The 13,472-nt window shown below is 36.0% G+C and overlaps 1 protein-coding gene across 4 annotated transcripts in view; it reads right to left on the bottom strand.

The window, feature by feature from the left end:
- LOC143392517 (transducin-like enhancer protein 4) overlaps window positions 1–13,472 on the bottom strand; it is a 134,988-nt gene that overhangs the window by 16,853 nt on the left and 104,663 nt on the right. For all 4 annotated transcript variants that reach the window (XM_076846076.2, XM_076846077.2, XM_076846078.2 and 1 more), the window contains 3 exons: window positions 2,563–2,682; window positions 1,620–1,673; window positions 981–1,133 (listed from right to left, as the gene is read on the bottom strand). In XM_076846076.2, coding sequence (XP_076702191.1) covers window positions 981–1,133; window positions 1,620–1,673; window positions 2,563–2,682 — 327 coding nt within the window. The remainder of the gene's footprint in view (window positions 1–980; window positions 1,134–1,619; window positions 1,674–2,562; window positions 2,683–13,472) is intronic.

The following is a 13,472-nucleotide window of genomic DNA, read 5'->3' as shown; positions in this document are numbered from 1 at the left end:
CCCTTAGAAAAGACTTGAGCTTGACTGGTCATAGAAACTCAGAGGAGTTGTTATTTTAAAAAGAAGGCCAGAAGGCCAGAAGAACACAGACACAACAAAACAAACAAAACACAAAACAAAACAAACCCTAATCTAGCCTTCTGCAAGGTACATCTTCCTTATTTGCAGATAAATTGTAGAACTTCCTTTCCTTCAGCTGTGAATTCAAAAGGTTATTTGATTTCTTTTTTTTTTTTTTTTTTTTGTGATGCTGGGGGTTGAACCCAAGGCCTTGTGTACGTGAGGCAAGCACTCTAGCAACTGAGCTATATCCCCAGTCCAAAAGATTATTTGAACACTGCATTTAGTTATGGTTTTTGTTTTGTTTTGGTGATGTATTACAAGTAAATAACTGCTAAGAAGATGTACCATGCAAAAATGCAATTCATTACAAAGCCACAGGTATAGAGAGATTATCCTGACTTGTGAACAGTTCAATTCTGCACTTGTGACTTGTGGTGTGAATCAAGGTAGACTTTTATAAATGACAGATTATTTTTTAGATAGCAAGGGAAAATTACTGCAGCCATATGTAGTTTGGCAATTCAAAACTAGCAACAAAATCACATCAAAGCCCCAAACTAAGTTTACCATAAACCACAGCAACAAAACCATCTCTTTAACCCCAGTGTATATTTTTCATCTGACTAACACATATTTCAATTTCTCCCTATCCCTCTCCTATATTTACAAAAAGACTCACAAAGCAAACACCGAATTGCTGACAAGTTAGTAAACTCATTCTGCTCCAAAAATACTTTTGTCAATTAAATTTCACTGAATATACATATACATTTGTAAATCAAAGTCCTATAGAAAAATGTGAAAAATACAAAAAAATTGAAAAAAAATCAAAATCAAACCCAACTACTGTAAAACTAGCTATATATATATATATATATATATATATATATATAAAAAGATGGAAAAGAGCAGCTTACAAGGCTAAGTTCTTTGGATTTGGAGGAAGGAGTACTGCTGGAGGATGCAATGGAGGCAGGGCTGATTGGGGCATCTTTCTTGAGCAGGCGAGTCTTGTCCAGGCCATTCTCCCTAGGGGAATGTGCTGGGCTCCCCCGAGGGGAAGATGGATCCTACAAAGGAACACCAAGGGTAATAATGCTCAGAGTATATTCATGGCACTGGGGTCCCTGGGTGTGGTTATTTCTAGCTGAAAGCATTTAACAAAAGTACAAAATGTTCTGGAATAGGTAACCAGTTAGTTTCACTGACAATGCCAAAGAAAATATTCAGTATGGAGCCCCCCCCCCCCGCTCCCTCAAATAACATTTATGGTATTTATTTAAAACAAAACCCAAAATCAAAACCCTATTAAACTTGAAGCTGGTTGTTAATGAGATCTATAGATTGACCACAGATTCACTGTGGTCAGAGAGACATGTCACGTACATCACAGATGAGAAGAGCAACAAAAAATAATGAATAACATATAAACCAGTAATACATATTTATTATGTAAAAACAAGTGGATCTATTTAAAAATAAGAACACAAATTGGATGGTAATAATATGAATACAAAAAAAGTCTTTGGTAGGAGCAGGAACTACCATAAACATACCTCATTGGAAACATCAACCACCAAGTTGTCATCACTCTTCTCACCATCACTGTCCTGCACAGACAATTGAGAAGCATTACCTCCTCCCACAGCCAAAAAGAAGAAAAAAGCTAGCTTGATCCTGGATGGCTCCAGATTAATTCCTCTATATCAATGTTAAATACCTTACAACACATTATTTTTTTTAATCTTCATGGTGATGTTAAGAGGTAGATAATGGTTTCATTGTCCAGATTAACAAAAAGGATGATGGCTTGCTTATAACTCTGAAATGGAGGCTACAGAGTCCCATGTCCAAGCTAAATTGGGCCTACAAATGGGTATGATTTGGTCTGTCACTGTTTAAAAAATGTGACTAAGTAGACATATAAACTGGGAGGTGAAAAAAATCCAGATTTTCAACTTCTCATGGAGTTTGCGAATAGGCCGTGCCTTGGCTCCAGTTTCCATTCAGCTTTCTACCTTTTCTTATGTAACCTACCTAGCCCTACTAGAGAAAAGTGAGTTTCAATTCAAAGTAGAGACATTTGGTTATCTCTGCAAATTAAATTTCACAAAATCTGATACATCCTTAGCACATGAGTCTATTGAGGCATTTTAACTAATCTTCTGATTTTACATTTCTCCTTAGAGTTTCTAGCTAACCACAGAAACTTCAACCTTCTTGAAATACACTGGGGAAAGTAAATATACATACAAATATAACACAGAACACCCAAATCTCCTATTAGCTGCTGGGTGAAGCACTGTGTCCTCTCATATACACACACAGGACTTCAGTTAGCCAACTGAGACAGAGCTATAAATGCAATAAATACTTTTTCTCTTAAAAGATATTATCCTGTGTACTACTATTGGCTGGTAATAATCAAAAGGTAGAGATGCTGCTGATAAAAAGCAATGCAAGTTGGCCTTGCCCCAAAGCAAAGGTGAATGAACTTACATAACGAGCTGCTATTTCTTTCTCTTCAGTTTTCTGCTTTTTGCTTTCTGAGGAGTAATCTGTGGAATTTCTGTGCTTTTCAGCACCTCGGAAACTGGCTGATGGGGATACTGAAGAGCTCTGGAATTAGAAAGGGAAGCAAGGTTGAGAAACATTGATTATCCATTTAACAGCTTTTATTTATTTTTTTAAATGCCTGAGACACCCCACAACTTTTGTTCCACAGTATATACTTGCAAAGCTATTAAGAGGAGACAGGAGAGAGGGCAGGAGATGAAAGCAATAAGAAAACAAAGGCAAACAAGGAAAAACAATGAAAAAAATACAAGGGGAAAGGGAATGGGGGGAAAGAATAAAAAAAGAGGAGGCAGAGGGAGGAAGAGTACAAACAAAAAAAGAATGGCAGGGAAGAGTATAAACTTAGAATGAATTTGGTCTTACATTTGTGTTTATACTGTTTAAACCCAAAGTTGGGAAAGGAAATAGACACAGGAGAAAAGGTAAAGAAGAAAAGGAGACAACTTTTGTTGGTTAATGGGACAGTCAGTACTTTAAAAAGGAAGAGGTAATTTTTAGGGATCAGAGCAACTAAAAACGGTGGTCATGTGACATAAAGGTCATATTTACAGAATTTTACTCAGTCCTACATCTTGAGAGCCTGGCAGGTGCAGAGGGGCAGGAAACATGAACTTCATTCCTTTTTGACTCCTAGAGCTTGCTCCTTTTATTTTAATCTCTGGAAACCTGAGAAGAACACACAGGCTTTCATAGTAGAAAAAAGGGCCCATGCCTGGGGAGATCAGTCTGAGGCCATCTTCCTTTATCCATGCTCTTTCAAGAAGCTCCCAGCTGGAGAAGTCCCCAACAGAAAACGAACACCAGCAAGGAAATCTGAAGCCAGATAATGTTTCTCTTTGCCATGAAGTTCAGATGGTTTACTGAGCATATTTGGATGGTATGAAAACTGAAAACCATGGATAAAGAAGATAAAACTGGAACTACCATTAGCTAGTGACTATGTTACGGATCAACAGAAGAGCTAAATAAAAGTGAGGTGTGAGAGGGAGCCAGGTCTGGAGCAGGACTGCCCTGTTAAGGACGGATAGTAAAGGCATGAGTAGCAAAGTCCCTCAGAGGGGCACAAGGGCAGAACTCCCAAGGGTGAAATTAACCCAGCCTGGTTAAGAATGGACTATTTCTGGAGAGTAGGAGAAAAAATATTTGGAAATAAAATATCTAAAGAAAAACGTTCTAGGAAGAAGAAGAAAATCACCATGAGAACATCTTTGCCTGGCATCCAAAATCAATTCAGAAAATTTTTCACTAAAGCTCTCCTCACTTACAACTTTACTTATCTCATATAAAACTAACTCTTGAAAACTTTTTGCTTTATCTTATTTGATTGGTAATAATTAACATTCATAAAGATATACAAAGATTATGAGGGCCTTTAAATTAACTATTGAAGACAGTTCGATTTCTAGAATGTTTGTATGTAAGTTCCATTTTATTTCCACTGAAGCATGATGCCACATACTTGCTGGGCATTTCTAAACTTTCAAAACATGTTGTTAGAGGGTGGGTGTTTAATGGAAGAGGAAGATGGGACCAAAGAGTGGGTACCCACTGTTAAGGACTATGTATCTTTTGAATCTGTCCCCAATGTGCCAGCCCCACAATATTTTATATGAACACTCTAAAAGTACACTCACCAAACCTTATAACTAACCCTACTAGACTTTAAGCTAAGTATCAGAAAAGACTCTGGGGCATTATTTTGTATGCTTTCTGTAAAACCACACAATTTAAATAAATTTCAATTTTTACTATGTATTGATTTATTTATATAATTTATTTTTTGGAGCTCAGTGTGGAACACAGTGCTTCAGACATGCTAGGCAAATAGTACCACTGAGTTACATCTCCTCAGGCTCTAACAACTTTTAAAAGTAGACTACTTTACTTTTCTCTCTCCCCTGAGTTGCAAACCTCATCCCAAGCCTTGGTTCAATGCCCCTACTTTGCTTTCATATCACAACCCAATCAATCAGGTTTTTTATGACCTTTGAAAGCCTGCACACAAACAGTATCCACGAGTTACTGCACCCCATGTCATGCCTGTGATATCTAGTTTATCCCTCTTGAGTCTGTCCTCCATATGTCTGAAATTTATATTTATCAAAGACATATTCAACCACTTATCCTTACTCCTCCTTAATAAGGACAGTTTCCTACCATCCATAGGATAAATTTCTGAATATTTTACAGAAGTTTTACAAAGTCCTCACTCCACACCCCAATCTACTGACCTTGTCTCCCATATCACTGCTGACAGCCTGTGCTCCCCAGAGAGATATATGTATGTTCACCACATCCACAGCCTTTTACCCTGGCTTATGGAAATGCCCTTTCACTCAGTATGTCTTTTGAAATCATCCTTACCCATAATAAACAACTCTAATGCCACTTTTCAAAGCTTCCTCTGATGCTGTCAGAATTAATCAGTCCTCTTTGTTTCCTTAACATTTCTTTCACTCAAGGAATAGAGCATGTGCAACAAATGCTGTTTGTTTACAAGGCCACTTCTCACCTCAGGCTGTGGATTCTCTGAGGGTGGAGGCACCCAGCATAGTGAGCACCAGAGAACTGCCTAAAAATATTTTTGAACACAAATGACTGAACATCCCCTGTAACACATTCTTCAATCTTAATCCAAAATTCATGTGACACACTGCAGAGGTCCACTGGAAGAACAATGCCACAGAACAGATGCCATTCACTACAGTTAAGATATGCATAATGGTTTTCCCTGGGATTGGTAACATGGAAGCTCTGCCCCTTTTTTATTGATTTCTAAATGATGAAACACTTTCTTAAAAATTAATGCTAAATGGTAATGTCTATTTAATCTTATGCTTATTTACCTGCATACATGTACAATCAAATGGTCTTATTTTCCATAAGCTGGTTGTTTCTGATTGTACAAATGTTTTATTGTTGAATTTTATGTAGAGCAGAGTTATACCCGGAATTTGCTAGTAAAATGATAAAAGTAGTTAATTATCACTAGCATTTAAGGGTTAAGCTGCACAATGGGCACTAGGGTAATAATCAGCAATGTTCTAATAATATAATTGCTCTGGAATCAAATTGAACTTGGCACAGATTCTCATCATGAATCTTAGAAGTCCACCATTCAGTCACTGGAAATCCATCTGGATCTTTTCTGAGCATGTGAATAGGAAAAATTAAGTAAATACTGATAAAGACAGTTTGTGCTTTTACTAGAATTTTTATTTCTCTAATATCTCTATTATTATTTTAAAAGCTTGGTTAGGTTATTTCTATTGCTTACTATAAGAAATTTACTGGAGCGGCTGGGGTTGTGGCTCAGAGGTAGAGTGCTGCCTAATATGTGTGAGGCACTGGTTCGATACTTAGCACCAGATAAATATAAAATAAAGATACTGTGTCCACCTATAACTAAAAAATAAACATTAAAAAAAAAAGAAATTTACTGGAGCTATATGCTAACACTGTGCAAACTTACAAATTTAGAAACATTAAACAGAAATCTTTTCATTACAGTTTGATCACATAAATGTTATAAATGGAGAGTCACAGAAGCAATGGCCATTCAAAAAAGGCAAAACACCCTTGAATGTGAATGGTTACTGAAAGTTCTTTATTTTTTAAAGCCACACACTTTTACTGGGATATTTAAAAATAATTACATTGGTAGCCCAAGAAAAGTTTTTTTTTTTTAAATACAGTTATTCCTAATATTGTATGCCAGAGTGTTTTAAAAATAACAAAGTATTAGATTCAAATTTGAAATCTATCCTAGACTTTACTAATCAAGTCACCTGGAAAAGTGATACCTCTGGCAACTTGAAAAAGTTGTCCCACACCTCCACTCCTACTCCTCTACCACCTCAAGATCAAAGATGACCTTGTATGTGAAAGAATTCTATAAAGTATTTCCCTCCCCCAAGAAGGTAGTATTGATATAATTAGCTAATTTTAATAACAAGAAGCAGAAGTTTTAATAGCAGGCAAGAGAACCTCTCTGGAGTCAGACTGTCGTGAGTAAAGAGTCTTCCACTTAATAGCTGTGTAGCTGTAGGGATGTTGCTTAGTCTTAGCCTCTCTGTAGTCTGGGATAACAACATCCCAACCCTGGGCTGCTTTGAGGACTAACAAAAATAATCCACATAAAGTACAAGCCTAGTCTCCTCAGCTATAGCAACTCTGATCCTATCCTTGTGTATTGCAGTCTAGCTAATTCTATTTACTACAAAAATCTAGATGGTAAGCTAATATGGCTTTTCTATTTTAAGCCTCATGTAAACTATTCTAGGCATTTGTGTAGCACTTCCCCTCAATGTAAATATTCAGATAGTTCATTAATAATAGGGTTTCAATAGGCTGACATTAACCAAAATACAACTCCTTCCAACAATCACTATTTAATAAGGCTTTGGTTCAATAATGCACTGAGGCAGGGCTATAAATACCATCTGCACAATAGACTTTCTAACTTGAATTCAAATGTACATAAAGCTAATTCTGCTTTCATTCATACAGGTGCAGTGCTCAGACTTCCCTGAACAGATATGTTAAAAGGTCTAGTGGACAACCAAGATCAAGAATCCTAAAACCCATTCACTGTGGCTTATTTGCTCATCAGCTTTGGTGTTCAAAAACACCATCTCCTAGGTACAAAAGGGTAAATCAGTTTTCAAACAGATAAAGGGGATAAGGAAGAGGCAGAAGACATCATGACTATAAGTCCTGGTTTGCACTTTCCACATCTATTGACCAAGCTTCCCTTTACTCTCAAAACTAGCCCGGTTTAGATGATAAATTATATAGTTACTCTAACTATAGTGATCCATTCAGTAAAGGAACTGTCCAATGTTAGTCTGGATCAGGAACAATTTATGGGGCATTTGCTATCTTGGGGAGGACAGAGAAGATTAAAGATCTCTAGAACCTTTACTGACACCACAACAAAGTGCTCGAACACAATTTCCTCTGCAGCCCCTTTGAAAAAAGACCTGTGTCTGGACCAGAAATAAATATTGGTGACTTTGTTGAAAGGCCAAAGTATTCTTTCAGATAAACAAGGATTCAAGGTACTCTTCCTACTAAGCAGAGTCAACTTTCAAGGAAGATTAAGGCCTTTGATAATCAATCAACTAAAGAGTCCTCAAAGAATTACACATTTTGGAAATACTTTCAAAAGATTTTGAAGTACAAGTAATAGCCTTAATAAAATTTTTGTACACCAAACTCAGTACCATAATCTGGTGGCATTTTTGAGATTTTACTGTATAGTATTAACACAAAATGTTTATATTCTCATTCACAGAGCTCCTTATAATTGATAAAACATTATAACATGGGGCTGGAGATGTGGCTCAAGTGGTAGCGCGCTTGCCTAGCATACATGAGGCACTGGGTTCAATTCTCAGCACCACATAAAAATAAAATATATTGTGTCCACCTAAAACTAAAAAATAAATATTAAAAAACATTATAATATGCATTATCTCATTTAAGGAAACAATGAGAATAGATGGTGAAAATAATTCTCATTTTGAAAAATATAAAAACTTTAAGATGAAAATTATTTGGTCAAAACACAAAAGTCTCACATGTCAACTCACAATGCATGCAAATTTATGTAAGTTTATCTAAAATTTATAGCATGCTGCTATTGAAAGGTGACTATGGCAGGACTTTTGAGTTCAGTGACTGTGTCAGTTTACTGATTATTATAGTAAGACCTTCCTTATAACCTGCTTGATTAAGGAAGTCATTAAAAGCATAATCTGTATATAACCCTCAAAGAATTTGCTTTTTTCATATTAGCATAAATCAAAACTCATTTTAAAAAATGATTGGAACTTTCTGAAGATCTGCCCTTGTTAAAAAATATTTAATATAATCTCCATATGAAATAATAACTTTGTTCTTTACTGTTTCATCCTCTGTAACCTTTCATAAATAATGTATTCTTTAAAATGTTCTATTATTGTATTAAATTATTGTATTTCTGCATATCTTCAAGCAATACAAACTTGGGTCAAGATAAGTTTCTTTTGCAGATAACCAAAATATTATCTAACCAGAAGAACTCACAGAGGACTGATTGAGAGGCAATACCTATAATTCTCATGCTCTGAGTAATGAAGTCAGACAGTGCTGGTATTGTATGATCTTGGACAAGTTACTGAATCTTTCTAAAGCTTCCATTTCCCAGTGGATAAGATGACAATAGTGGCAGTTCAAGGTTGTTGAGAGGATTAAGGAGATCATGTTGTGAAGCACAGTACTCAGCATATTATAAGCCCCCATGAAGAGTTCTATTCCTCACTGGAAAATGTGGGAACCACTGTTTAATTTTAGTTCACTTATGTGCTAATTTACACAAGTATTTACTGAGTATCTACTAAATACAGAAACATAAATTTAAATGAAATCTACACCTTGCCCTCCATCATCTTACAAACATCTTACTTCCCTTCAATATTCAGTCATTCATGTTTTCTTTTAGTGGCCTCAGCACTATGCATTACTTTGTCCAGGATAAAATGCCCTAATAATTTATAAGGTATCAATAAAATTGATTTTAAATTAGAACGTTATCTTAATGTCCTCTTGGGGATTCTTGACTGTTATTTTCCTCTTCCTGGAATAAAGCTGTTGGCATTGCCCCAAAAATTTCATTAAATACAGTTACTTAGGCTGGCAAGTTCAGCTGCTGGAACATGATGCTTTGACACCAAAGATAGAAGCTTGATTCTTGTGTACACAGTTTAGTTTCCCTCTCTACAGTCTGCATGCAGTCCAAGCTGTGGGCCACATGAGGAAAGAACTGAAGAAATGAGAGGAAACAAGTACTCCTCACTGTTATGGAAGTGAGAATCCAAGACACAAGCTGAATTAACCAAGTAATTTCACTTCTGATGGTATAGTATTAACAGTCTACCAGAAATGGTGATAAAAATCAACAAAGTGCAAAAATTTTATATTGCATACATCTTTTAAATTATCTAATTGACCAAAGTTATTTCCTGTCCTTCAATCCAAAGGAACTCTCAAAGTTTGCAAAAAGCCAAACACTCTATGTGCTTTTGTCCCCTCCCAAGAATTCCCTGACCTCATTAATATGGAATCTGTGAGTCTTATGTCTTGCCTCTGTATAAATTATATACTATTGACCACCTTCTTCTGGGATTTTCCCTCCCAGCCTGGCACTTATAAAATATACTTTAGAATCCTTATTTACCTGTTGCCTTATAACCTAGGTTAGTTACCAAGTCTCACTGGCAAATGGTGGGGTATATAAATTTAATTGCCCTAAAAACAAAAGTGGAGGAAGGCTGGCAAAAATTTCTCTCCTGAATTTTTTTGGAAGACCTATTCCTACACTGTGTTTTTTGTCAAAATATCAACATAATTCTAACAACTGCTTTGAAAAAAGCTGATGTAGTGTAGTGGTTCAAAAAAAATAAGTGATTAAGCTTTAAGACTTGGCAAGATACATCTTAATGGACCAGAATCCTCATTTTAGTAACTATTAAAATTTATTGGAAAATGAAGTCTTTTCATTTTGCCACTGTTTCCAATAAACTGTTTTAATCAATTTCAAAGGCTCAACATTTTTTCTTCCAAAGAGTGTTAACTCCACAGAACCTCATATATATTCTTATGTATTATGTATGCAAATATACTCTATAATAGCTGAGGGTGATTCAGCAAGAAGAGAAAAGGAAATAACAATGCATCCCTTTAAAGCAAGGCTGCCTAGCAATTTTAAGGTTCCAGGTCTTCATCCATCCAATCACAAAATGGCTAAATAGTTTTCAATGATCAGTTATAGCTTTTATTTGGTCTTAAGGTCCTTCAATATTAAAATGAGTTACTCTTTACAACAGAATTGACAAATATAATGTGAGCTGCACATGTATTTTTCATTTTTCTAACAGATATTTAAAAATGTAAAATGAATAGGTAAAATTAATTTTAATCATATATTTAATCATATATATCAAGATTACTGATATTTTATGTCCCTTTATAAAAATCTGGTATCGATTTCAAACTGTACTACAGAGCAATAGTAACAAAAACAGCATGGTACTGGTACCAAAACAGGCGGGTGGACCAATGGTACAGAATAGAGGACACAGAGACCAATCCACAAAATTACAACTTTCTTATATTTGATAAAGGGGCTAAAAGCATGCAATGGAGGAAGGATAGCATCTTCAACAAATGGTGCTGGGAAAACTGGAAATCCATATGCAACAAAATGAAACTGAATCCCTTTCTCTTGCCATGCACAAAAGTTAACTCAAAATGGATCAAAGAGCTTGATATCAAATCAGAGACTGCACCTGATAGAAGAAAAAGTTAGCTCTGATCTACATATTGTGGGGTTGGGCTCCAAATTCCTTAATAGGACACCCATAGCACAAGAGTTAATAACTAGAATCAACAAATGGGACTTACTCAAACTAAAACGTTTTTTTCTCAGCAAGAGAAACAATAAGAGAGGTAAATAGGGAGCCTACATCCTGGGAACAAATTTTTACTCCTCACACTTCAGATAGAGCCCTAATATCCAGAATATACAAAGAACTCAAAAAATTAAACAATAAGATAACAAATAACCCAATCAACAAATGGGCCAAAGACCTGAACAGACACTTCTCAGAGGATGACATACAATCAATCAACAAGTACAAGAAAAAATGCTCACCATCTCTAGCAGTCAGAGAAATGCAAATCAAAACCACCCTAAGATACCATCTCACTCCTGTAAGATTAGCAGCCATTATGAAGTCAAACAACAACAAGTGCTGGTGAGGATGTGGGGAAAGGGTACTCTTGTACATTGCTGGTGGGACTGCAAATTGGTGCGGTCAATTTGGAAAGCAGTATGGAGATTCCTGGGAAAGCTGGGAATGGATCCACCATTTGACCCAGCTATTGTCCTTCTCGGACTATGAAGACCTTAAAAGAGCATACTACCGGGATACTGCCACATGGATGTTCATAGCAGCACAATTCACAATAGCTAGACTGTGGAACCAACACAGATGTCCTTCAATAGATGAATGGATAAAAAAAAATGTGGCATTTATACACAATGGAGTATTACACAGCACTAAAAAATGACAAAATCATGGAATTTGCAGGGAAATGGATAGCATTAGAGCAGATAATGCTAAGTAAAGCTAGCCACTCCCTAAAAAGCAAATGCCAAATGTCTTCTTTGATATAATGAGAGCAACTAAGAACAGAGCAGGAAGGAAGAGCAGGAGGAAAAGATTAACATTAAACAGAGACATGAGGTGGGAGGGAAAGGGAGAGAAAAGGGAAATTGCATGGAAATGGAAGGAGACCCTCATTGTTATACAAAATTACATATAAGAGGTTGTGAGGGGGAAGGGGAAAAAAAAACAAGGGAAAGAATTAAATTACAACAGATGGGGTAGAGAGAGAAGATGGGAGGGGACGGGGGATAGTAGAGGATAGGAAAGGTAGCAGAATACAACAGTTACTAATATGGCATTATGTAAAAATGTGGATGTGTAATCGATGTGATTCTGCAATCTGTATTTGGGGTAAAAATAGGAGTTCATAACCCACTTGAATCGAATGTATGAAATATGATATGTCAAGAGTTTTGTAATGTTTTGAATAACCAATAAAAAAATAAATAAAAAAATAAAAACCTGGTATCTACTTCATACTTATAGCACATCTCAATTTGGACCAGCTACATTTCTGTGACTGGAAAAGCCACTTGTGGCTTCTAAGTCCAAAAGTTCTTAAAGTTATAATGGAACTCAACACCCATTAAACAAGTACTTAGCCCTTAATAGGAGTACAAGCATGATCTGATCCATGTTTGTCTACTTCCAATCTCATCCAAATTTTTTTTTTTTTTAATCCCTCAGAGTCTTTGTTCAGGCTTTTGTGAAAAACTTTCTTCTCTGGCCTAACATCTTTTCAGTCACAGTTTATATGTGACATTCTCAGAAAGGCTTCATCTGTGATGTTAACCAAGAATCCCACCTCTAAATCCCTATCAATAGGTTTTTGTGTGTCCTTCCTAGCATTTTTATCACTGCCAGTATTTTATTTGCTCTTCGTTGATGGGAAGCTCTGTGAAGACAGGGACCATGCCTGCTTTGATCACCATGGCAGTCCGACATTTTAATGACTTAATTAACAGCTGTTGAACAACAACAAAAAAAGAGCACAAAGTATGAGCTGTTTATGCATACTTTTAACTCATTCTCATATTATTTTTGTTATATTGCAATTTGAAATTATGCACTCCCAAAGGCATGTACTATTTTATCTTCTTTCCTTGTATTCTCAATACTCACTATACTGACTCTTGTAGTAACACAGCTGTGTGTGGTATATGAAGGATGTATATACAAACCAAAGGAAAAAGCCTTCAAGGTGGTGATTTTGGAAGTGACAGGATGACAAACAATTTTCAAGACCATGCTAAAAGACAGTAAGAGGAAACAGTGTTTAAAAAAAAATAAATAAATAAAAAAAGACTAAAACAGGTGTGTCAGAATAGTGCCAGGTAGAGCAGCTGAGTCCAACTCCATGCCTTTCCCTGTTGCCTCTCCACCAATTGAGAGTACAGATCCCACTCCAAGGTCTGCTTCAGGCTCGTCCTCTGCCTGCATATACAGTAAACATTGTTGTTGAATAAATGTATCAAAGCCACTAATTTATTCTTTCTTCTAAAAGTAATAAATCTTTAGTGAAAGAGAGACTACTTTCAACTTGTTGTCCCTCTCTCTTCCTTATTTCTCATCATGCATTCGCCAGCTGTCTGTGACCAGGGAGAATCAAATCTTCCTGAA

Source organism: Callospermophilus lateralis, chromosome 2 (assembly GCF_048772815.1).
Source record: "Callospermophilus lateralis isolate mCalLat2 chromosome 2, mCalLat2.hap1, whole genome shotgun sequence".
Classification (NCBI taxonomy): Eukaryota; Metazoa; Chordata; class Mammalia; order Rodentia; family Sciuridae; genus Callospermophilus; species Callospermophilus lateralis.
The sequence above is the reverse complement of the archived record's forward strand: the minus strand, read 5'-3'. Positions and strand labels throughout refer to the sequence as shown.